Source organism: Marmota flaviventris, chromosome 5 (genome assembly GCF_047511675.1).
Source record: "Marmota flaviventris isolate mMarFla1 chromosome 5, mMarFla1.hap1, whole genome shotgun sequence".
Taxonomy (NCBI): domain Eukaryota; kingdom Metazoa; phylum Chordata; class Mammalia; order Rodentia; family Sciuridae; genus Marmota; species Marmota flaviventris.
The window spans coordinates 148,079,601-148,106,196 of record NC_092502.1 but is presented as its reverse complement, the minus strand read 5'-3'; the positions used below and the strand labels follow the sequence as shown (position 1 = coordinate 148,106,196).

The 26,596-nt window shown below is 36.3% G+C and overlaps 1 protein-coding gene across 2 annotated transcripts in view; it reads left to right on the top strand.

The window, feature by feature from the left end:
* The window catches only part of Lifr (LIF receptor subunit alpha), a 71,116-nt gene that overhangs the window by 33,133 nt on the left and 11,387 nt on the right, over window positions 1-26,596 (top strand). The window contains exons 5-16 of one of the 2 annotated variants that reach the window (XM_027936297.2): window positions 3,395-3,558; window positions 7,701-7,875; window positions 9,601-9,855; window positions 11,946-12,075; window positions 12,429-12,598; window positions 17,410-17,555; window positions 18,714-18,876; window positions 19,185-19,255; window positions 20,582-20,795; window positions 22,172-22,351; window positions 23,766-23,867; window positions 24,460-24,627. In XM_027936297.2, coding sequence (XP_027792098.2) covers window positions 3,395-3,558; window positions 7,701-7,875; window positions 9,601-9,855; window positions 11,946-12,075; window positions 12,429-12,598; window positions 17,410-17,555; window positions 18,714-18,876; window positions 19,185-19,255; window positions 20,582-20,795; window positions 22,172-22,351; window positions 23,766-23,867; window positions 24,460-24,627 — 1,938 coding nt within the window. The remainder of the gene's footprint in view (window positions 1-3,394; window positions 3,559-7,700; window positions 7,876-9,600; window positions 9,856-11,945; window positions 12,076-12,428; window positions 12,599-17,409; window positions 17,556-18,713; window positions 18,877-19,184; window positions 19,256-20,581; window positions 20,796-22,171; window positions 22,352-23,765; window positions 23,868-24,459; window positions 24,628-26,596) is intronic. The other variant, XM_071612683.1, reaches the window with a different exon arrangement.

Below are 26,596 nucleotides of genomic sequence, written 5' to 3'. Positions count from 1 at the left end.
GATGGCGTGGGAAGGGGTGAACAAGCTCCCTTGGGCCTTTCTTATAAGGCAAAGGCAGAGCCCTTGTGGCTTTCACTTCCCAGAGGCCCCTCCTCATAGCACCTTTCCCCTTGGGGGTTAAGTTTCAAGAGTTTGGAGGGGAGTTCAGACAATAGCCGTGCATCAGCAAAACTTTGAGCACCTGTTGAATGTGATGACAATTTTAACTTGTTTTCTAGAAATGGTCATGTAGCTGGTCATTAGAGGATCTAGATTATTTGCTGCTAAATGAAAGCATGAGAAATTAAGTTTTCTCCAGGTGTGAAGATGGTTTCAAAAGTTTGCTTACTAAGCAAGCAAGGTTTTATGAACACTCATATACATAGAATAAATTTTGTATTTCCCAAGGGAAAGGATAAAAAAGACTTTGTAAGACTTCTGGTGTCGCTTTTCTTAAAATAATCTGAAAATTTGGGTCACTCTGAGCAGGATAAATGTGGATCCTAAAAAAAAAAATCTAGGAAGACTCTTGTCTCCTGATGTTCTAAGGAAGACAGACCATGTAGGTTGTAAGTAAGCTGTTCTAGCTTTTAACAATAAATAAGACTTTCATTAAATTTCTTTCTGTATAAAAGTTCTGAGTTTCTAGAAAACAAGTAAAAATTGTCATCAAATGCCTATTTTAGCTCTACAGAAATGCAGATGACAATTCATTGGGAGCTTAGGGGAAACTTCCATGTCTGCTATGAAAAAAGGAAAGGAATAGTGGGATTTTAAATTCTTCCATTTGTAATCATGGCTGTTACCATTTAGCTTGAAATATTGAATATGACTTGTGTTTTGAAGCCTCCCTTACTCTACTAAAGTGTAAGTTATGTGGACTTTTTAGGGAGGGGAGCATTTTTAAAATAATTTTTTTAAGCTATAGACAGACAAAATATCTTTATTTATTTATTTATTTATTTTTATGTGGTGCTGAGGATCAAACTCAGGACCTTACACGTGAGGCAAGTGCTCTTTTACCACTAAGCTGCAACCCCAGCCCGGAGGGAAGCATTTTAATGGATTAGCCTTGCCTCAGCTAAATAATAATCGCATGTTTCATACTATTTAAGTCACTGCATTGTGATGTCTCTAGCCTCTGGAAGAAGAGTGCGCTCCTGCAAGCCTCTTGTTCTCTGGTCATGCTGGCACCTGAACTTTCCCTCATCTGGCACTAAGTTAAACTTCTTGCTTCTCCCTGCACACTTTTCAGACACCTTCCCACTTCAAGCTTCTCCTACAAAGCACCCCCACTATTGACTTTGTTGTATAGTTTAGACTTTAAAGTCACATGTTGTAGGTCTTGTAGAGCCGTACACATTTAATACAGATCCAGTGTAGAGCACCCTGTAATGCAAAATTTAGTAAACTTATTTTTAAGTTCCAGGACTGATTAATTTATAATGATTTGTATATTTAGTATTCACCACACTGAGCTACCCTAACCATGTACTCTCCTGCAGTTTGGCACTTGCAGTGACTATTTATTGGCCCTTGAACTTCACAGGGAATGACTAAAGTGAGGTAAGAAAGGACACACCTCTGGGTTTCTTCCAGTGTACTTTCATCTTACTGTCGTTTGAGGAAGAAACGTGCAAGAGAACCTAAGACTCTCTGCTGCTCACATCTGACAGCCTGCATTTCATGGCACAGGACACACTCATATCTTGTTTTCCACTGATCCAGAAGTTTCCATAATTACCCATTCCTTAAGAGTAGGAAAATGTGAAGATTTTCCAGATGCATTACTCTTTCTACTATCTCTTTTCAGCACATGATGCACACCCCAGGTCTTGAGCACACTGTCTCTTTACCTTCTGCAATTGAGCAGAGAGCTTGTGGCTCTTTGCTCTGGTCCTCCAGTGTGAACTTTTATTTGGCCTACCTGTGTCTTTTTGGCTCAGTGATCCTAGATTTTCTCTGGTTTCCTTTGCTTCTAGATCATCTCCTATGTGTCCTTGTGGGTGTGTCTGGTTCCTTGAAGGTATAATTGTCTATCAGCAGCCCCTATGTTGAGCTCTGGTTGTTACATGTCTGTGTGTTTGTGTTTCTGAGTCTACTCTTCTAGCCCCAGCGTTTGCAGAGTTCTCTGCCCATGCCTCTTCTTCCTGGACACTTTGTCAGCCATAGCTGGTCTTCTGTGTTTCTTCACAATAGTTCCTGATTCCTTTTGTCTTTCTTGGAACCTTGAGTGAAATCTTGATTATTTCTTTTTCTTATTAGAGCAAATCTTCATTTCTATGATCCAAGCATTTCTTTGAAATGCCCAACAGATTTTTTCCTTTTGTTTCCATATTTGTCACTGTAACCAATAGGTCTGTTACTCTAGCCAGATTTCTCCAATGGCCTCCTCATGGACTACCATATCACTCTTGTCTCAGGCCCTGGCAGAATGTGGCATATAATTGCTAAAGCACCAACCTTTCTTTTATTTGGCCAACCCACGCCCTGCGCTTCTGCACTGTAACCCATTGCCTGCTTATCTCAGTGCCTTGGTCATTGTGCCAGTCTTCCTGCTATTGAGTGATATCCATGTCTGGGAATGGCTCATCAAATTCTGTGAGCATCCCCTACACGGTGGACTCTGACCCTGGAAGATGAGTGAGAAGACAGCGAGAAAACATGCAGAGAGCTTTCTCAAAGTGAGCTCCCTATATTTTGTCTCTTCTTAGGCCTTATCTACTGCCACACAAAGGAAGGACTTTTTTTTTAAATATATACTTTTTTATTTATTCCTTTTAGATATACATGTTAGTAGAGAGTATTTTGACATATTATACATACACAGAGTATAACTTATTCTAATTAGGATCCCATTCTTGTGGTTGTACATGATGTGGAGTTACACTGGTCATATTTTCATATAAAAACACAGGAAAGTTATGTCTGATTCATCTACTGTCTTTCCTATTCCCATATCTTCTCCCTTTCCTTCATTCCCCTTAGTCTAATCTAATGAACTCTTCTCTCCCTCTCCACCTTACATGTGTTACTATCCACATGTCAGAGAATATTCAGCCTTTGGTTTTGGGGGATTGGCATATTTCACTTAGCATGGTAGTCTCCAGTTCCATCCCTGATAAATGCCATCCTTTCTTTCTTCTTTAAGGCTGAGAAATATTCCATTGTGTATATACACCACATTTCTTGATCTATTTATCTGTTTTTTTTTTTTTAAATGGTGCTGGGCCTGGAACCCAGAGTCTCCCTCATGAAAGGCAGGCACTCTACCACTGACCTCCACAAATTTTTAATTCTTGATTACTTTTTATCTAGGAGGAATATAATTAAAAATTGTTGATTAATAGAAGTATAATATTAAAAATCATTGGTTATTTATTCAGTTTTCTCTTCTGTTTCCCTTTTTTTAAAGCCTTAGTTCCAGACACTCCCGAGATCTTGAGTTTGTCTGCTGATTTTTCAACATCTACGTTACACCTCATGTGGAATGACAAGGGCTCTGTTTTTCCACATCACTCGAATGTCATCTGGGAAATTAAAATTCTACGTAAAGAGAGTATGGAGCTTGTAAAATTAGTAAGTTTAAACAAAAATAGTTTTTTTCTTATGATGTTAAGGAAACGGAATGATTTTTTAAAGCATTTTTAAGGTGGTATCTATTTATTGGTGGTACCATTGGTTTTTTTTACATTATTAAGGAAATAGAGCAGATTTATTTCAGCATTTGTTAAAAACCATATTCTATGATTCAGAAATCACTTGTATTACCAGTATAAAAAGTTCAGGAAATTAAGGGAAGAATACTTCCTTGATCAAGTGTGATGCTTCCACTTGAACACAATAAACAGTATCTTCATCTGCTCCTTCCTGTCTAGCTGCTTTAATATACTATCTTTTCATAAACAAAAGGATAGTATGCTTGTAATTCAGTCTATTTTTTTATCTTTATGGAATAAAGATGAATGTTTTGAACATATCTGGCCATATAATAATTGTTGAAAAATAAATCAACCTGAATTTACCAAAACCTGAAATTATATATTTAGAACATGCTTTTTTCTATTTTTAATCCTGTTTATGAATTTTTTTTTAATGATCTACAATTAATTGGCTCTTAACCTAAGAGGCAATTAAGAATAGTTATGAAAAGTGTGACAGGTGCTATGTGGATACTTGAATAAGAAGGATGCTCTTTGAAGTGTGAGTGAAATCAAACATAGATGAAGGAACTCTTCTGTTCTAAATCGGTGCAACTCATTACCACAAGACACACAACAAGTTGGCCATAATAAGGAAGCAAAATTTCCCTAATTTAGGGAGAAATGTTTGCATGAGAAAATAATAGCAAAGGCCAGAATATGAGGACAGAACAAATTAATTTAAAATAGTGAAGTAAAAGAGGAAAAATGCCCAGGTAGGTCCATAGTAGATATGTGGCATTTTTATTTATAATAATGTGTTACTGATATCATTATTTAAGTCAGAATTGCTACCACAAAAAAATAGCATCATAATGTGCTCCAAAATGAATGCTGTCATTTAAAAAATATTTTTAATTACAAATGGACACAATACCTGTATTTTATTTATTATTATTATTTATTTATGTGGTGCTGAGGATTGAACACAGCACCTCACACATGCTAGGCAAGCACTCTTTACCACTTAGCCACAACCACACCCCAAATGTTGTCATTTTGTAATAGTTTAAAAATCAAGAATCCTGGGCATTAGTGTTTCATTGAAGGCACTTAACTACCTGTCGCCTCTGTGCACAGCTGGGAAGCCTGCCACAGAGGACCAGGGCAGGCTGGAGGGATGCCTGGCGGCCAGCCACCCCTCCCACACACTCCCCTTGGCTTTTCCTGGAGAGAAACTATTTCTACTTTTTATTTAATTGATTTTATTTTTTTAAATACACGACAGTGTAATGCATTACAATTCTTTTTACACACATAGAGCACAATTTTTCGTATCTTTGTATATAAAGTATGTTCACGCCAGTTCATGTATTTATACGTGTACTTTTTAAAATTTCTACTTTTTTAACTGATTCGTTGATTATTTTTCTCCGGGTAACATGATATTTATTTTTTATTTATTTGTTGTTTTTGTTTTAGTATTGAGCAATGTTTTATTAACTGCCACAAGGAAGATGAGAATTCAGTCCTCTCACCTTCCACCTCAGTTACATTCTCACATTCTGTCTCTTCTCTGCCTCTCTCTTTTTATCCCCTTCCCCTCAGTTTGCCAACTTCTTCCAATATGGTTCTGTTGTAATTTTTGTTAGAATAATATTTATTTTGTTATGGTTATACAAACACAATTTGCAGTCTCTTTTTTTTTTAAATAGAACTTGCCTTTTTTTTTTTTTTAGTTGTGTTTCTTAGATTAATTAATTCAATCCTCAATTCTCTCCAGGTGGTGTAAATCTTGAAACTTTTAAATATGCCAGGGATTTTGTCAGTTTATGTTTGTGCATAAATCTGTCTGAGCATCTCTAACTGGATTTCCAGTGTTTTTCACCTAAGGGCTCATGTAGACACTGTTGATGTATAGCACAGAGTATAACTGAGGCTGGTGGCCAGACGTGTCACAGGGCTCCAGCAGCCTCAGCTCCTATAGGCAACCCTAGGTTTGAAGTGATACCCGTAATGCAGTGAAGTCAGAACATGGCATCTCTCAGCTCATTCGTTAGAAAGCTATGAGGCAAGGGTCTCCAACATCATCTGGATTGTTCTTTATACCGTTTTCTTGTTATGGATCCTCTTTTTCCTTCATTTCCTGTCTGTCTCTTATTTCTGCATATTGGTAAAAGCATATATTTTAGTATCTATTTGCTGTTGTAGATACTTCCTGTTGTCTGTAATAACTAGCTTGCAGATATAATTTATCTTTCAAAAAACTTAAAAAGTCTGTCCATTACTATTACTGAGAAGATGCAGGACAATTAGAACTTTCAAATATTACTATCAAGAGTTTAAAATGATACAAGATAGAAACATTGGTATTTCTGAAATGTGTTTAGTCTGCATTCATGTGTGATTGTTAGCTTTTCTAGGTATAGAATTATAGGTTGAATAATTTTGTCAAGATTTTGGAGGCATTGTTCCCTTGTTTCTTCTTAAGGATGCGTCTTCATTAATTATGCTCTACACTCCTTGGGCCCCTTTTAGTCTAATTTGTCAACTTGGGAGCTTTTCTTGTTTTATTGCTTTGATTTCTTTTTCTTTGGTTTCTCCTTTTTTTTTTTTTCTTGGAACTTACATTTTTAGAAATTGGACCTTCCAGGCTGATTTAATTGTCTTACTTTCCTGTTTTCCATCTGTTTTTTGCTTCATTTTCTGAAAAAACTTTTCCTAAACTTTTTCTTGCAACACTGCTATTAAATTTCTAATAATACATTTTTAATTTGTAAGAGATGGCTTTTGTCAAAGAATCTGATCTCCCTGCCCGCAGTGAATTCTGTTTTTATTTCATGGGTAGAGTATCTTTTCTTATCTCTGAGGATGTAAGTGATTTGATTTTTTCTTTGCCCATACTGTTTGTTCAGGTTACTATTTCTCTTTGTTTTGATTTTTAACTTTCATATTAGAATTGTTTGTATTTTGATAGGCACCCTGGTTGCTGCTCATATTTATGTGAAGACTCAAAAAAAACCACACCATTTTTGGGGGGAAGAGTCCTGGGGATTGAACCCAGAGGCACTTAACCACTGAGCCACATATCCAGCTCTTTTTATTTTTTTTGAGAAGGCATCTTGGTAAGTTGCTTAGGGCCTCACAAAGTTGCTGAGGCTGGGCTTGAACTTGCAGTCTTCCTACATCAGCCTCCCAAATCACTAGGATTAATTAAGGTGTGTGCTGCCACAACTGCTCAAAAAATTTTTTGTTTGGAACTTTGCTTTGCTTAGAGCGGACTCACTGACATATTGGGTAATAGGGTGAGCTAGCTTGATGGCAAACTCCTACTATTATTTTAGCTATTTTATCTTAATCTGTTCATATACCCACACAGATTTGTTTAGACTTCTGCCTGGTGAGTCTTCATCTGGCTGTCAGTATCCTGGGAACTGAATAGGGACAATGGGGCAGGCACAGTTTAGCAGTCCCATTTTTGGTATGGCATTCCCCAATCTCAAGTCTTCCAAGATCCCTCAGTCAAGAAGTATTCTGTTCTACTTTTCCAGAACATAAATCTCTCTTCTGCTGCCAGAGTGAACAAAGGTAGTCCTCCTTGAGACTTAATATTTAGCTCTCTTAGGTCTTCTAAGTCAGTTGCCATCATCTATCTGCTTTCCAGCTTCCAAAATTTTAGGGTGTTACTACGTTTTCTTTTCTTGTGTGTGTGTGTCTGTGTATGGGTGTGTCATTGTACATCTATAACTTTTAAAAAAAAATCTGTTTTCTCTTATTTTAGAAATATTTCAAGAGGTAAAACAAAGGAAAATCTACTTTTAACTGGAATTCCTAATATTCTTCCAGTAGATCTTTAGTTAAATGAATAATGATTATTCACTAACAATAACAGTAACAATAATGGTTATTGTTACTCATATTTTCCTTTTGTGCCTTACAGAAAACTGAGAGTTTTACAAAAAGACCACTTACTTTCTTATTAGATGGTTATTATATACAATCAATGGTGTTGTTCTGATCCTAAGGAAAGCAGAACATATCAGTCCTTGGCAGTACAGTTTTGCTTGTATTTCTGTCCAGGTAACATACAACACAACTCTAAGTGGTAAAGATGTCATTCGTCACTGGAGCTGGACCTCGGACATGCCTTTGGAGTGTGCTACTCATCATGTGGGAATTAGATGCTACATTGACTATCCTCTTTTCTCTGGTCGCAAAGAATGGAGTGACTGGAGCCCAGTGAAGAACATCTCTTGTAAGCTCATATTTGAAAATTTGTTTCAAATGCATTAGATTTCTCAAGGGTAAGGTTTAGTTTACGAATTCAGTTCTTTGAACCCCAGTGGCTTCAGGAGGTTCATTTGGGGAGCTTCCAATCCTGACATCCCAGGAGATCTAGATTGGAAAAGTCTGAGATAGATTCCATGAATCTACTTTAAAATTATTAGGAAATTCTTTTAAAGTGATCAGATAAATATTAATATTTGAAAGTCACCAACATAGGCATTGAAGAATAAAAATTGTATGTTGGTGGAAATGAGATCAAAGTCTATATTTTTAAGAAATGGTTCCCAATCTTTGGTCCACAGAACAGATCCATGCAGGCTGCTAGTTATTGTAGGGAACAAGGGAAACTGCAAGCATACCAAAAATCATCTGTACATCAAATTCTTGCATAGGTTGAATGTCATTAAGATAGAACAGGGCCAGAAATTTTATTAACAGTAAAATAAAGTCCTGAAGAGAGGTGGTAATCATTGTGGGTAGACCATTCTAGTGACAATATGGAGAAATGAATCAGAGCCAGGAAAGTAAGTAAATAAGGAGAAATTGGGGCAGTTGAACAAAAGACAATGAAAATGTAATCTGGGACACTGGGGTTTAGAAAAGAAAAGGGGGAAAGGTGTGAAAACACTGAAGAGGCAAAATTAGTTTTGGGCAGCTGAGTGGCTCACGGTACCATTCACTGACACAGAAAATGTATAAACAAATTAGTTGGGAAAGAAAAATTTGTTTTTAATATGTTGAGCTTGAGGCACTGAAGCATCTGGGTATCAGGGCCTCACAGGCAATTGGAAAGATAAGTTCGACATCCAGATGGGTTGGTGCAGCTGGGGAGGCCTGTTGGGGAATCATCAACACATATGTGATGTGAAATTAAGATGATTTAGGGAAAGATAATGGGGACCAGGGACACATCCTTTAGAGTTCCTGTGTCTGGGACAGAGGAAGGCCAGGAGCCAGAGGATTAAGAAAAGCACAGTAGCCCAGAAAAGTACAGTGTTAAAAGGAGCCTAAGAAGAGGGAATTTGAGAAGGAAAACTTTAGACAGCGTACCAGATACCCTGGAAGTTGAAGGAAAAAGATGACTCAGACCATTGGATTGAACAGTGAGGCCACTGAGCCATCTATTAGAACTGTGGGGTAGAAGCCAGACTCTAGTAGAGTGAGAAAGGAGAATAGACTGGCTACTTGAGGGAGTGGTATGGCTTTAACCTACAGAGCTGGAATTAAAGAAAAAATAATTTTAGGATGTGGAATACTTGATCATGTTCAGGCTGATGGAAAGTAAGAAATCTGCCCTAAATACAGAGAGTAATTTCAAAGGAATGGAGTTAGTGATTTGGGAGGGGGGTGTGCATTTATTGTGTATGTATATAAACCCAATGAATCTGAACTTTTAATTTAATTAAACATTAACCTGTGACTTAGACATTGGCCTTGGTCCACTTCCGTCTTCAACCACTGGACCTTTCATAAGTGAAGAAAACCACAGTTTTATTCTATCCTTGTATATGTCTTGCTCCTTTCAAACCTGCATGATAGAATTTATATTTTGGCCAGCATTATTCCAGAACACCTAACAAATATGTTCTTCACATAGTGGGCTATTTAAAAAATCATCTTGGGAAAAATTTTAATATAGAGACTATATATAAAAAGTGTATCTAAAATATTGAATTCCTTTTGTTTTTTCTAGGGATTCCTGATTCTCAGACCAAGGTTTTCCCCCAAGACAAAGTGATACTTGTAGGCTCAGACATAACATTTTGTTGTGTCAGTCAAGAGAAAGTCTTATTAGCACAGATTGGTCATAAAAACTGTCCCCTTATCCGTCTCGATGGAGGAAATGTTGCAATTGAGATCCATAATATTTCTGCTTCTGCAAATAGTGGAACAAATGTGGTTTTCACGACAGAAGACAACATGTTTGGAACAGTTGTTTTTGCAGGATGTAAGTATATAGTATTAAAGAGAGACTTTCCATTAACTTGTTTTGGTCCTCTGGGAGGCCTTAATTCCTTTTGTACAAGATGATTCTGTTTTGCTCTTACTTCTTTGTTCTTTAATATTAACAATTTACAAAATCCCTAGAATTCTTGCCTGTTTTAAAGCATTTTCTAAGTTTGTTTCCTATAGAACTATTTATATTTAACATGTAGATTTTGCAATAAGATGTGAAATAACTAACTGCTAATGTTTAACTTCTTAGCAGCTTTGTTGATTCAGGGGTCCTCAGTATATAGTAGTTCTTAATCCTACATTGCTTAGGAATTATGTAAGTTAATTTTCCACCAATTCAAGTCTAACCCTTTTAAGTACATAAATTTTAAAACTAGGATTTGACACAAAATCTTATAATAACAGAACATGTCTTCTCTTTTTATTTTTATTTATTTGGTATTTTTGCAAGCTGGGGATTAAATCCAATCCCTATTCATTGTTAGGAAAACACTTTACCACTGAGCTACATTCTCAATGCTTCTCTAATTTTTAAATAACATGTTTGAGGAGAACAGAGTGGCCATCGGATAGGATCGCCATGTTGTGTCCTGTCATTCAGAGGCACTGTTAGTGACATGCTTACTCCTACAATCTAAAATTCTATGTTTCTAGAAGTTGTGGTGGTGGACTATCCTACCTAAGTGGCTTGGGTTGTGTGTTCGTAATTCTTAGTTTTGACTTTAGGGATTTTTCTGCTTCCTCCCTGTGGCTTCACCTCCAGAAGCAATTCCTTTTTTTCCTGCATTTGGAATAATCAATCCTTGAGTTTCATGTAAGGTCTCATGAATAAAGTTGTGAAATGGATTGAGCAGATTTTATGATGATTCTTTAGACTGCTTAGTGATATTTCTTTTACTCTTTTATGAATTTTGTGACAAATCACATTCGGATGCTGATGTAGAGTCCCAAGGGAACAGCAAGATTAGGTGCATTTTTCAATTCGTGGTGAGCCTTACTCTCTTTTTATCTTCCCAGTAGTACATTTTGAAATTCCAGGGAAACTGAGGTTCTATCCAGATATAATTTTTATAAAATTATACTTTCTTTTCCAAGGGAACTTTAGGAATTACTTGCAACATTTATCATGAATGATCTTGGTGTCTAGGATGAGAACCTTTGATAAGTGCAGTGAAATTGCTTGATAAGAGATAACAAAAAGTGAGCTGTACACTTAAAAGTATGAATGAAAGGTTGAAACTTTAAAAAGATGAGAATATGTACTCTTTCCACTTTCCACTGGTGTTATTTCAGACAGCGTTTTAATCTTTTACCTTAATAAGCCCTTTTAGTTCATAATTTAACCTTCATTTATAACATCTGATGGTTGAAATATTGTTTGGTATTTTCCAGCTCAGAGCCAGTTGTAGCATTTCCCTCTGGGGTTGCCCTGCAAAACCTACCAGAGCAGGTTTTGTTGTAAATTAGGGATCAAGATTTAGTTATTTTCTTTCCCCTATGGATTGCCTTTTAACCCAAATTTATTAAAAAGAATTTTATAATCATCTTGTTAAAGTCCCCATGAACACACATAGACAATCAAAAACTGCTAGAATTTTTATTGGCATTACATTGAATATATAGATTAATTCAGGAGAATTTTAATTTTTACAACATTGAGTTTTCTAAATCATGAACATGGTATCTCTATATTTGTTGATTTATCTTAGTGATATTAAATCTTATATCTTTTGCTAAATTTATTTCTATATGCTTGATGTATTCTGCTGTTACTAGAAGTAGCTTTGTTTTTAAGTTTTCATTTTATGTTTGCTGGTATATAAAAATACTTTTACCTAACTGCATTTGATTCTTTTATAAATTTACTCCTTCTGTCTTTCCTTCTGTTTCCTTAATCCATCATTTCTCATGTTACAGCAGGATGAAGATTCCTGTATTGTTCAGTTGTAAAATGAAAATAGTAAATTATTTATTTTTTAAGGAAATAGTGCGCACAATGTCATTAACATATTATAGAACATTACATTTTCAGCAAAAAATATATGTAATTGTATGTAATACTTTTTTTCCTCTTTCTGTTAGATCCACCTGATAGTCCCCAAAATCTGAACTGTGAGACACATGATTTAAAAGAAATTATATGTAGCTGGAATCCAGGAAGACCGACAGCGTTGGTGGGCCCTCGAAATACCAGTTACACTTTATTTGAAAGGTAATGGTAGGATGTCATCTGGTGGATGTGACATAGGGAAGTGTTCTGTTTTATTCCTATTGTGAGCAAGATATGAAACTGAATATGCCATATAAAATTGTATGTACTGTAAAAACTGTAGCATAACCACATATAGGTTCAATGTCATGTCTCTTAAAGTCTAGATGGAAGGACCCCCAGATGTGATCAGTTTTTTCCTGGGTTATTTGGCCAATTTTTTCCTATAGTATACACAGCTTCTCTGAGTGTATAATATATCCTTAATTAGAAAAATAAACTTTATGTAAAGAATAATTATTAGAAACTTGCTTATTCATTTTTTTCCTGCAATATTTATCTCTTTTAATTTATAGTTTTTCAGGAAAATATGTTAAATTTAAAAGAGTTGAAGCACTTACAAATGAAAACTATCAGTTACTCTTCCAAATGCTTCCAAATCAAGAAATATATAATTTTACTCTGAATGCTCGCAATCCTCTGGGGCGATCGGCATCTTCAATATTAGTTAACATAACTGAAAGAGGTAAGCTATGGCATCAACCAGTGTCTTAAAAATAATTAAGAAGTAGTTAAGTGCCTTGGTGTTAACAAAAATACTTCTAGGGATTACCAATTATTTAGAGTTCCTCAATTTTACAATTTTATTTTAAGAGCTTTAAAATTAATAATTTCTCATTTTACACATTATTGACTTTAAATATAAATTTGAATTAGTCATTTTAAATAGAACCTAGTTTTGTCTAAGAGTTCTTGATTTCTGAAAAGTTGTTTGCCCAATTTTTAAAAACTTTTATTTTAAAATAATTTTTGACTCACAGGTTGTTGCAAAATTAATGAGTTAGAACCTTTTGAAACTTTCCCTAGTGGTGGCATATTACATAACCAGTACAATATCAAAATCAGGAATTCAACACTGGTATAGTACTCTTACGTAGACCACTGAACTAGACTACTCACCTTGTGCAGTTTTTATGTTATTTATTTATCTGTGTGTGGGGGTGGGGGAATCTGTGGCAGTTTATCCCTGTAAAGCTTCAGGTAACCACCATCCCAGTGAAGATTCAGAACTGCTCTGACACTACAAAGACCTTTCATGTACACACACAAACACTTAGCATCCCTGTCCTTTACAACAGCTGACTGTTCTTTATCTCAGTTTTGTCATTTTGAGAGTGTTATAAAAGTGAAATAATACAGAGTGTAACCTTTTGAAGTTGGCTTTTTTTTACTAAGGATTAGAGTTAAATCCTGGAGATTCATCCACATAGTTTTGTTATCAATAGTGATGGTTTCTGAATTTTTACCATCCTATGAATATATAGCTTAAAATAGACATAAATTATTGATGTTGGCATTCATTCCTGAGGTCACTCCATGTGCATTAGCTCCATGCCAGGTATATAATCTGCTGAGCAGGGCACAGAGACCTTCTTTTAGGGACTCACAGTCAGGGGAGAAAGGGCTTCAATCAAGTACATTATCAGATAGCCTGGCTAGTGATGGGGACGATCCTGTTGCCTTATTTGTGAATATGAGTCAGATTTATTCACTATTTCTTCCTGTCACTTTTATTTCCTGATTCCTTCTACGATTGAAAGGCTACATTTTGGAGTTGAATGGTAGTGTTTGTATTTGTTTGCCTTTTGCCATTGCAACCTTATATCCCACATAATTCTTTCCCACCACTCATGTTGGCCTATATGTGATCATCACCATGATGTGTGAGGTTCTCACTGTGCCTTCATTTCTGCAAAAACCCCATCCTGAAAGGTTTTCTACATCTCTTCTGTGGGTTTTACTCAAACGCTCCATGTGAAGCTCACCTTACATCCTACCTTCTTTGTAAGACTTCTCCTTCTGTTGTACATTTAAATCCCTGTGGCTCCTGACTTTTGTACCATGCATCTAGGGCCTACCATTTTTGCTCTTGTCAGTTTTTTTGTTTGTTTGTTTATCATCCTCCCATGATGTACATTAGAAATTCCTTAAAGGTAGAAACTGACCTTACCAACTTTTAGTATCCTCAACACCAGCTGAAGAACCTTGAGTGTGCTTGGTGATTAAAAAATGTTGATAATAATGTCAGCAGCAGAAGTGAAATTTATGCAGAAAAAGTGAAAATTATGCAGAAGTGAAATTTATTATAATTTCAAGCAATGAAATTGAAGATGCTGTCAAAAGCCTACCAAAAAAGAGAAGCTCACAGGACCAAATGGATTCTCAGCCAAGTGCTACCAGACCTTCAAAGAAGAATGAACAAATTATTACAAAGAAATAGAAAAGGAGGGAAACCTTCTAAACTCATTCTATGAAGTTAGTATCACCCTGACACCCAAACCAAAGACATAGCAAGGAAAGAAAACTTCAGACCAATATCCCTAATAAACATAGATGCAAAAATTCTTAAGAAAATTCTGACAAACCACATACAAAAACATACTAAAAAGATAGTGTACCATGACCAAGTGGGTTTCATTCCAGGGGTGCAAAATTGGTTCAGCATACGGAAGTCAATAAATGTAATTCCTCACATCAATAGATTTAAAGACAAGAATCATATGATTATCTCAATGGATGCAGAAAAAGCATCTGACAAAATACAACACTCCTTTATGTTCAAAACATCAAAAAACAAAACAACAGCAAACAAACAGGGATAGTAGGAATATACCTCAACATTCTAAAAACTATATATGCTAAACCAAAGACCTCTAAAAACTGGAACAAGATAGGGATGCCCTCTTTCACCACTTCCATTCAACATAGTCCTTGAAATCCTTACCAGAACAATTAGGAGGGAAAAACAGGATTCAAATAGGAAAAGAAGAACTCAAACTATCCCTATTTGCTGGTGACATTCATCTATATATAGAAGACCTAAAAAAAACTACCAGAAATGTTCTAGAACTCATAAATGAATTTATCAATGTAGCAGGATACAAAATCAACACCCCATAAAACAGTAGCATTCCTATACACCAATCATGAATCCACTGAAAGAAAAATTAGTAAAACTATTCCATTCACAACAGCCTTAAAAAAAAATACTTGGGAATCAATCTAACAAAAGAGGTGAAAGACCTCTACAATGAAAACTACAGAACACTAAAGAAAGAAATTGAAGAAGACCTTAGAAGATGAAACCATCTCCCATGTTCTTGGTTAGGCAGAATTTATATAATCAAAATGGGTATACTACCAAAAGTGTTATACAGATTTAATAACAACTCCTATAAAAATTCTAATAACATTCTTCATAGAAATAGAAAAAGCAGTCATGAAATTCATTTGGAAAAACAAAAGAGTTCTAGAATAGCCAAAGCAGTCCTTAGTGAGAAAAGGGAATTAGGAGGTATCATAATACCTGACCTTAAATTATATTACAGAACTACAGTAACAATGTAGCATGGTATTGGCACAAAAACAGACATGTAGACCAGAGATTCAGAATAGAAGACACAGAGACAAACCCACATAAATACAGTTATCCTAAACAAAAGATAAACAAGCAGGAGAAAAGTATTATCAACAAATGGTGCTGGGAAAACTGGAACTCATATGTAGCAGAATGAAATTGAACCCCTCTCTCTCACCCTGTACAAAACTCAACTCAAGGTGAATCAAGGACCTAGGCATTAGACCAGAGTCCTGTGCCTAATAGAAGAAAAATGTAGGTCCAGCTCTCCATCATATCAGCTTAGAAACTGACTTCCTCAACAAGACTGCTAAAGCACAAGAAGGAAAATCAAGGATCAATAAATGGGATGGTATCAAACTCAAAAGCTTCTTCATAGCAAAGCAAACAATCAAGAAATTGAAGAGAGCCTTCAAAATGGGAGGAGATCTTTACCATCTGTAATCATACAGAGCATTGATCTCCAGGATATACAAAGAACTCACAAAAACTGAACACTAAAACAAACAAACAAACATAAAAACCAAATGACCCGGTCAATGAATGGGCAAAAGAACTGAACAGACACTTCACAGAAAAAGAAATACAAATGGTCAAAAAATATATGAAAAAATGTTCCACGTCTGTAACAATTAGATAAACGCAAATTTAAACTATACCAAGATTCCATCTCACTCCAGTCAGAATGGCAATTACCAAAAACACAAGTAACAATAAATGTTGGTGAGGATGTGGGGAACAAAGTTTCACTCGTACATTGTTGGTGGAAATACAAATTGGTGCAACCACTCTGGAAAGCAGTATGGAGATTCCTCAGGAAACTTTGAATGGAACCACTCTTTGACCCAGTTAGCACACTTCTTGGTTTATACCCAAAGGTTTTAAAATCAGCATACTATAGTGAAACTGCCACATCAGTGTTTATAGCAGCTCAATTCACAATAGCCTAGGTGCTCTTCAACAGATGAATAGATAAAGAAAATGTGGTGTATATACACAATGGAATATTTCTCAGCCTTAAAGAAGAATGAAATGATGGCATTTGTCAGTAAATGGATGGAACTAGAGACTACCATGCTAAGTGAAATATGCCAATCCCCCAAAACCAAAGGCCGAATGTTTTCTGATATGTGGATACTGACACATGTAAGGTGGGAAGGGAAAGAAGAATAGAAGTTCATTAGATTAGACTGAGGGGAATGAAGGGAAGGGAAAAGAACAGGAGAGACAGTAGAATGAATGGACATAACTTTCCAGTGTACATGTATGAATATATGACCAGTGAAACTCCTCATCATGTACAACTGCAAGAATGGGATCCTGATTAGAATAAGTTATACTCTGTGTATGTGTAATATGTCAGAATATGTTTTACTGTCATGTATGTATAAAAAGAACAAATTTTTAAAAATAAGGAAAATAGTATGCACAATCAGGCTGATATAAACACTACCATTTCTCCTTTCCAAATGTGTGCATTCTAGAAATGGTAAAATAAGTTACTAGACCTCAGGAATTTATTTTGTTGTAAATTGTATGGAACATATTATTTGGATTTGATTTTGCATGATTGTTTTTACTTTTATTCTATTTTCTTTTAAACTTACCCCCGTCCCCATACTGGGCTTTGATCTCTTAAACTTTTTAGATGATATGTGGGCTAACTCAAGTAAGACTTCTTTTGAGAAAAAAGAAAAAACAAAAAATCCACTTTTTAAAAGCTAACTTTTTTTTTTTCTTCTTCAAAAAAGAAAGAAAGAAAGTTTGTGGATCCCACAGAATGCCGCGTAGAATATTGTTCTTCAGCACTAATGATACCTCCTGGATTTTTGTTTTCTTTGGTTCTTGTTTGCATATTTGGAGATAGTGGTACTTCTTTAAACAAATGTTTAAGGGAGTATTAAAATTTCTATTTACAGTTTCTCCCCATACTCCTACTTCATTCAAAGTGAAGGATATTAATTCAACAGCTGTTACACTATTTTGGCATTTACCAGGCAACTTTGCAAAGATTAATCTGTTATGTGAAATTGAAATTAATAAAGCTAATTCAGCACAACACTTGGTAAGTAAGATTTGTCTCCAAACATCCCTTTTGGTTATTCTGGGTAAAACACTTAGTATTTAAAGAAAAGTAAGTAAATTGATATGTGCAAGCACTCAGATTACAGTTATTTTCTAAGAACCAAGAAAGACATTACATATCAGTATAATATTAATACTCTATTTAGTTTACAAAAGCAATTATAATGCTGGGTATTATAGAATGGCAAGTTTAGCTTTACTACTCAGAATGCTCCCTAGTGTATAGCACCTGCCATGTAGCTGGTGCTCAACGAGTTTGTGAGTGAATCAATAGTTTTTGTTGTAGACTTTACTGTCGGTTAATAAACTAATTGGCACCAAAGAATAAAAGTGATTTTTTTAAATTGAAAAGTACAACAATGGGACCAAATCATAATTGGTAATTATAAGTTAAAACATGACTTTTCAGTACATGTTAAGTATTTAGGTTGACTTTTCTATCTTGTAATTTGGGTTAAATTTAAAATGACTAATGTTATACTTAAATATTCACTGGTTTCTAGAAATTCTGTCAAAATGACAAAATGTATTCTGAAAATCTTCCTTGTAATAAGTGCAGAGGCTTTCTTGAGGCATGCAGATTCCAAAATTTGTTTAGAACTACTTCATTTAAATTTTACTGGTTTAGTTTAAGTAAGTTGTTGCAGGACTATTTATAGGATGGCTAGTGCCATAATAGAGGTTCTGAGTGACCCAGAAACAGAGATGCATAAAAGTCAATGTCTGCTTCCAGGAAGCTTTCAAATACCTTCTGAATGATACTATTTAATCCTCAAGATCATCTCAGACTAGTGATTGCATGGTCACTAGTCATTGACTCATTATCACAACTTGCATCTGCTACACAACTTAATTAACCATTGTAACTTAGATCCAGTATTCACATTTAAAAGACACCACAATATTTTATTGCTACAATGTAGCATAATTTCATTGACTTGACATTTCATAAGAATTAAAGTGCTGTAGTAGATTAACTCTATTTGGTATTATAATTGCAAACTGTTATGGCCTTTTTGAGTCAATATAGGTTATAAATGTAGGAGGTTTCTTACAAAAAAATCTGTGTTTATGAGTACATAGATGCATTCATACACACATGGCATATACATGTACCTGTTTATTTATTTTCAAAAAGCGGAATGTCACAATCAAAGGAGTAGAAAATTCAAGTTATCTGGTTGCCGTGGACAAATTAAACCCATACACTATATATACCTTTCGGATTCGTTGTTCTGCTGAAACTTTCTGGAAATGGAGCAAATGGAGCAATGAGAAAAAACATTTGACCACAGAAGCCAGTAAGTTAATGAAGAGGCTTGTGACTGCTTATGATTTGGGGGAGATGGGAAGATGTGAGAGAGGCACCCAGGGACCACTCACAGACAACCGTAAGGGTGATTTGAATCTCTGAGGCCTTGTGTTTTATAGAAGGTGAGATTTTAGGTCTTCTGTTTCTTTTTCTAAGTAGATGCTACTGAACTGCCTTACATTATATTGAAATTTCCAAATATCCTACAAAGAAATGCAAGCACCACCACCTCAATTATATTATCCACTGATGTACACAAGGCCTCTTCAAATACTAAATTTTAAATCTTCTTCCTAGTTCCTTCAAAGGGACCAGATACTTGGAGAGAATGGAGTTCTGATGGAAAAAACCTAATAATCTACTGGAAGGTAAATATCTAATTTAAATAGCTTTATTATGCTCCCATGTGTAACTTGCATGATACTTTAGCTGTCAAGGGACCAAGACTTCCAAGATTGGCTAAGTTGGCAGCATTGCTGAGATCTAACCTGGCTCCTAAGACTCCCGGGCTCCTCATTCACTCCTAATTCACCAGGATCCTTGTATGGAGGATCCTCTGTCTCCGTTCTGAGCTATCTTGACTCTCATTTTATGAGGTCTGTGAAGAACCTAAGAATTTCTCCTTTGTTTTAGTCAGAAACTTATAGCCATAAACCATAGAGTCCCAAGTGTGGGTTACATTTTTGTTTTATGAGCAGTGGACCCCAAACAGTGCCATATAAATTTGTGCAGTTGTTTCAGAAGCAGTTTGAACAGTTGAAGTGAAGTTTGAAGTTCATTTCTTTTTTAAGTCAACTTTTGGGAATCCATGTTGAAGAATTAATGAAATATGAAAAATGAAAAAAATATGGTACAAAGACATTCAATAAAATGTTATTTTAGTATTGTGAAAAAGTGGGAACAACTTAAATTCCATTTGTTTAAGAAATATTCAGGTATTCTGGTGAAAATGCTACATGAAATATAAAGCCATTAAAATGTGTGTAATTATTAATATAGACAAGAAAAGTGAAGAGGCTTGTGACTGCTTATGTGAAAAAAGTATAAAATTGTGTAGTATGATTAGAATCATATTTAAGGGAACTTCTTTTCAGTTCATATGGCAGACTTGAAATTAAGATAAGTTACACCATTTAATAACATCATCACAAGTCATGCTGGGGTCATTAATTTAAAAAATAACAATAAATAAAACTCTACACCTAGAAAAATACCTTAGAAGAGAGATTAAAATACAAGAGTATCCAAAAGGTGGGAATGTAGGAGATTTTTTTCTTTGCATTTTTTATGTATTTTCCAGTTTTCTGTAGTGAACATGTACTACTTTAAAATGAGAAAACAGTGCATAATACCACAATTTTTAATGTTTTGTATAGAGCAGTGCCTCTGACACTTTAAAATTTTCCTTCTGAAATTGTGAAGATAAATATAGTTTTGTATTTACTCAATTTTTAAATTTCTGGGTGCTTGTAATACTTAGAGTAGGGATGGATGGCTTTTGCTTCAGTATCACTTTTTCTGATATAGCCAGCTCTTAGTGGACTGGAAACCTGTTTCATGGTCGTGACCACTTTGTCTTTTCTAATGTGACTCTGTTATGTGATCACATCATCCACTTTAGACTTGACGACCTTGCCTCATTGCAGCTGCTTTTTGCAAGTATTTACTAACAATTTATTTTTCTGTTTTCTTAGCCTTTACCCATTAATGAAGCTAATGGAAAAATACTTTCCTATAATGTATCATGTTCATCAAATGAAGAAACACAATCCCTTTCTGAGATCCCTGATCCTCAACACAAAGCAGAAATACAACTTGATAAAAATGACTACATCATCAGTGTGGTGGCAAAAAATTCAGTTGGTTCATCTCCACCTTCTAAAATCGCTAGTATGGAAATCCCAAATGGTAAGTATTTAAGACAACTTGGTGTATAAGAACAGGAAAATAAAGTAAAAAATGTTTATGTTACTTGCTCCTATGTAATGTCAATAGTCTTCTCATATGCTTTGCTGCTGACATATCATATATCATGTATGGAGGAACAAGCAGATTAATATCTAATATTCATTGAGAGCAGTCATTAGTATTGACTTGAAGCATTGTACACTTATAAAATTATTACTGTTTCCACTTTATCACATAATGTTAAGAATTATGGTTATGGATAGTACTCTCATTAAGAAATAATTTTAACTTTTTATTCAAGTACTGTTTTCAAATCTCTCTCCAAGATGACAGGAGCCTATTCTGTCAGCCAGGCTGTTTTACAAACTATCAGGCAGAAGAAGGCAGAAGAAGAATATTCGTTTTAATTGGTAATTTTGTTGATAAGAAAGTCTTCCTAAAGTCTAAATTAGATCTTTAATACAGGCTTTGGGGAAAGACAAAAAAAAAAAAAAAAAACCAACAACAACTGTAGTGAAATTTAAAAATTATAAGTGTCTTCCTTTAAATTTTACTGTACTCCTCCTCAGCTTCTACCTGGACAGCTTTTTGAGTCACGGTTTTAAATTACCACTCCACCTCTTTTTCCAGTGAACCTCTTCCAACTGATTTTCTGTCCCCCTTCTGCTGTGCTGCCCCATGTGGGAGCACCTTTTTCTAGTACCCACTCCTAGAGGAAGGACAGCAGGGTCCAGTCAGGGATCGCTGTGGAGGCTGGCCCACTGCCCAGCCACTGTCCCTTTCCAATCTTCACCACACCAGCACATTCCTCCTCCCCACCCTGCTCCTGGTCAGCCAGAGTCCCCTCAGCTCAGCTCTGGGATCAAAGCTTCCTGGAAAGGAGGACGAGGGGCTTGGCCACCCATTCTTTTTCTGATGTGTCCATTCTGCATACTGTGCTGGGCCTGCTCTCTGGGGCTCACATTGCATTCAGAGAGGTTGATTAGAATGGGGGTTAAACTGCCCCCTGGTGTCCTTTACCAGCCTCCTGCCTCTCTTCCTCATCTTGAGTGGCCATGCCACTTCCCCTCCAGTGCTCATCCCCATCGCATTCCCTCAGCCCCCTTCTTCTGACTCTGGGTCTTCCAGCCCCAATACATCCCTGCTTAATCGTTGGTGCTTTTTAACCTTTTCCAGCTGCAATGCTAATCTTTGTGTACAGGTTAGTGCTGTAGATGTTAAATAAATAGAATGAAGCAGCACTTCTAATCTTTATGCGTAACATTTATCTAGTGTGAGCACTGTTTTGTAATCTTGTGTACACTGAAGTTTATTTTCATGAGGTGTGCTTTACAATATTGTTTTTAATGCCAGTAAAATATCATTCTTTGTTGAAGATGATCTCAAAGTAGAGCAGGCTGTTGGAATAGGAAAGAAGATTCTCCTCACCTGGCATCATGACCCCAATATGACTTGTGACTATGTTATTAAATGGTGTAACTCATCTCGGTCAGATCCCTGCCTTATGGACTGGAAAAAGATTCCTTCAAACAGCACTGAGACCATAATAGAATCTGGTAAGATGAATTAGTGTTTCTCAAAGTTCTTAAAAATATTTTTCAGAAGCAATACCAGGGCCAGTGCGGCCAGCATTTTCCTTTTACCAGTGGGCAGATGGGAACTGGTTTAGCTCTTCTGGAATGTGGTTTGTGGCAATATGGATGGATGTGAAAGGATTCTAACTCTGTGATCTAGTAATTACTTGTCTTGGAATTTATTCCAAGAAATAATTAGAGAACAACTCATTTGTAGCTAACAATGTTCTCTACAACAGTATTTGTAATTATGAAAAATTGAAAACAACCCAAATAGCAGAAAGTGTCTTTGGAGGTTGGTCCCCCTGCCCAGCCTCCGTAGGACATCAAAGGGGACAGTTTAACCCCCCACTCAGTAAATATTGGTGACCACAGGCTTAACCTGCCTTATCCTTTGGAACTGGAGTCCCTTCCTCATGTTCACACCTGAGTGGCTGGTGAGCAGTGTGGTACTTTCCCCTGGGGGTATGGAGCAGGTAGCTTGTCACCAGTGATGCTCCCTGGCCATCCCCTCCCCTGGCTTTCCCTCGAATGCTGGCAGTGCACATGAGAGCAAGTGATATGCAGGTCACTTTTGTCCTGGGAGTGCATTCTGTGGCTTCAGTGTTCTCACTGTCAGGCTGTATGATTTTAGAGGTTGATCATCTCACTTTTGAGTCTATAGACCACTGGTGTTCTGTGAGCACATAATTAAAAAATTAATTTATTAAGTATGTTAGAATAATTGTGTCCCGAACATTGAATGCAATTCTTACTCTACCATTTCTCCCCAAGCATTATCTTCCCTAATGAGCCCTAATTGCTCCTCAAGGCTCTGTTCAAACATCACTTCAGTGGCTTTTTCTGATCCTAGACTCATTTGGTCCCTCACTTAAGGTCACACAGCATAGTATCTACAGTACAGAGCAACACACTTTATTATAGTTACCCTGTTCTGTGTCTTCCCACCACTGCCATCTTCTCCCACCAGGGACCTTGTTTTGTGCACTTTCATGCTGCTCACATTATGCACATTGCATTGGGATCCAGGCAGCATTTTAAATGTGATTTTAGGGTTTAAATCAAGATACCTCCCTTGTATGTGTGTGGAGTAAACTCACCTGGGGACACTTAACGACAGTGTTGCAAAGAGGAACAGGCCTGGTTCCGTTTAACACCAAAGCTTCAAGGTAGAGTGGAGCTCATAGATTCTGCTTCTTGGAGCACTGGTCTTCTTCAACCCAGAAATAACATCATGTAGGGAAAGGAGGGATTTATGGAAGGATGTGCACCTAGAGTGGGTTACTGACATGATCCTGGAATGAGTTTTAGGTTCTATGTTCTATATCTAAAATAGATACTCCTGGTAATTGTATGTGTGTATTTATGACACTTCACTAATCTGTTCATCCTATAGATCAGTTTCGACCTGGTATAAGATACAATTTTTTCCTGTATGGGTGCAGAAATCAAGGATATCAATTATTACGTTCTATAACTGGATACATAGAAGAATTGGGTAAGTTAAGTGGGTAAGGATTTTTTTTAGAGTTCAGGTAACATGAAAAATTACAACTCAGATGAGATTGAATTCCAAAAACAGATTGAATTAAGGTATTCAAGAAAGGAAAAATAATTCTTATGGTAAATTCAAAATTATTTATTTGGTTACTTATTTTTTAATGTTTATATTTCACAATTTTATTATTGTCATTGAGAAAATTAAATGTTAGCTTGGATGTCAAAAATATTTTATTTCCATTTATATAAGTTTAAAAACTGTTAACTGTTAACTTATTCCAGGACTATCAATGAAGAAGGAAAATAAAATTTAATTATATTTGAGTATTCACTTAAAAGATTTTGTACAAGTTGTTTCCCTAGGTATGTGTTTTGTGCAGAAGTTGCATTGTAAGTTCTACCTTAGTTCCTATAAACCTAGTAGATAAATTTTGTGTTACTGTCACTGGAGGTTTATGGTTAAATGGAAAACACAGTTCTAATTCCAAGTTTAGCTGGTTTTGAGGCCAGAAATCTCATGAACTATTACTGTCTTACTCCATATTGCCAAACTTTCCTTCAGCAACTGACTTCGTTTGTTTTTTTAACAGCTCCAATTGTTGCACCAAATTTTACTGTTGAAGATACATCTGCAGATTCCATATTAGTAAAATGGGAAGATATTCCTGTGGAAGAGCTTAGAGGCTTTTTAAGAGGGTATTTATTTTACTTTGAAAAAGGAGAAAGAGACACGTCTAAGAGGGGCAGTGTGGAATCAGGTAAGTAAATCCCTAGCGTGACTGTAGTGTTTATCAGAAGTTGCCATTACCCACAAAGGAAAGAAAAGAAATGGGAAGAGAGAGCTACTTTGGTTTATCAAAACTGTCTGAAAAATAGGGAAATGAAAATGAAGTCATTTTATGGCTATGAGAGTGTCAAGACTTTAATATGCAAAAATGGCATATGTGGTCTTTTAGAAATCATTTAGGTCATTTACTCTGATGTCTATTAAAAGTCCCATAAGGACAGGGAGTTTATTAGCCTTGCATGATCCATAACATAGCATCTTATGAAACTTACTTAAGAGAAAAATCCAGGAATCCAGAGGCTTCAGAGCCCCACTGTAATCTGACAGGGAGCCATCAGCATGGTCAGCTTCATCCTTAGCCCAGCCATAATGTGCTAAGAAACTTAAAGTTGGTTTGAGTGGAGTTGTGAGTAGCCTTTCAGTTTTAAAAAGTACCATCAGTCCTGGTCAGTTGGCAAGTGTCCAGCAAGAGTTCTCAAATTTATAAGTACTAAAATGTTTGTACAGATTGCTGGCTTTTTCCTGAGCTGTATTTCTGTGGGGAGGCAGCCGTCTCTTATCTACCGATGCACAGTACAAGAGGATCATCTTCTCAGTCTGAGAGCTTTTACTTCCATTAGGACCTCTCCTCAGAAGGAAACCCTTTTAATTATTTAAAGCCTGTCTGACAAGTAGAGAACAGCAGTGCTGCCCCAGGATGCTGACTGGCCATTGTCAGAGTCATTTCCGAGAGCTGCTGCGGTAATGTGCGCCCTCCCAGGTTGCTGACTTCTGCGGTTCCTGACCCTTCAGGGTGGCCCATGGACAAGGAAACCCTAAATAGGAGATTCTACAAATATCCAGAGATGAATATAATTTTCCTAAAATGCTTAGAAATTTTATACTTGAACAAGTTGAAACTCTAGCATCTGGATTTCCAGGTAGACATGGTGGGTTGTCACTTGAGTTAGAGTATAAAAGAATAGAAGTCACAAAGCCAGAAGGAAAAAGAGAATGCAGATGACAACAGCCAAAAGGAGGTTTCAGAAATGTTGGGGTGGGCACAGGCAGATGACTTAGATGAGCAGAGGATGCTAAATCTAAATTTAAATTAGTGGGCCACTATCATGGAGAAGCAATGCACTTGACCCTGTAGGACCAGGTGTTGGAAGCAAATAGGACAAATCTGAGATGAATGGAAAGTTGATTGAAGGAAGTGTCCCATAACTGCAGGACTGTGCTTATACAAAAGTAAAAGGGTATAACAAGTACACAGGAAGATAGCTAGGAATAGATGTATGCCAAGGTATATTGTAGTGAACCTCAGGTGCCTAATGCAGTCCTAGAATCAATCAGAGAAAATTGGGTTCCTTATAAGGGACCAGGGCTAAGGCTTCAGAGTTCCCACACACAAATACAATGAGATTCCACAGTGGTGTCCTCAAAATATTGAGTGAAAATCATTTTCAATCATAGTTCTCTACTCTGCCAGACTTCCCACCAATATGGCAGTAGATTGGGGACATTTCTAGACATGAAATGCTGCAAGTGTGTACTTCCCCCATGCTACCTCACTCAGGAAACTGCTAAAAGAGTGTATTGCATTGGGAAGAGTGGGGAGTCCCAGGAAGCTGCAGAGGAGAGGAGGACAGGGAAGACCTGTCTTTCAGTCTAGAGCAGGAGGCAGGGAGGTGGCAGGGGAGATGTGAAACTGGAATTTTGTTAGACCACGTAGAAAATTGTATTGAGTATTCATTGGCATACATGGGAAGAATTAGGAATTGGTACGCAGAAAATCAAACAAATTGAGGGGAGAAAGGCAGTGGTAACAGTAAGAAAACAGAAATGGAACATTGTACCAAACACTTTTTTATTTTTAGCAGTAACACATATTCGTGAGATCATAATAATATCAACATTGAATTCACCAAATGTTGCAGTTTCTGTATGAATGAAATGGT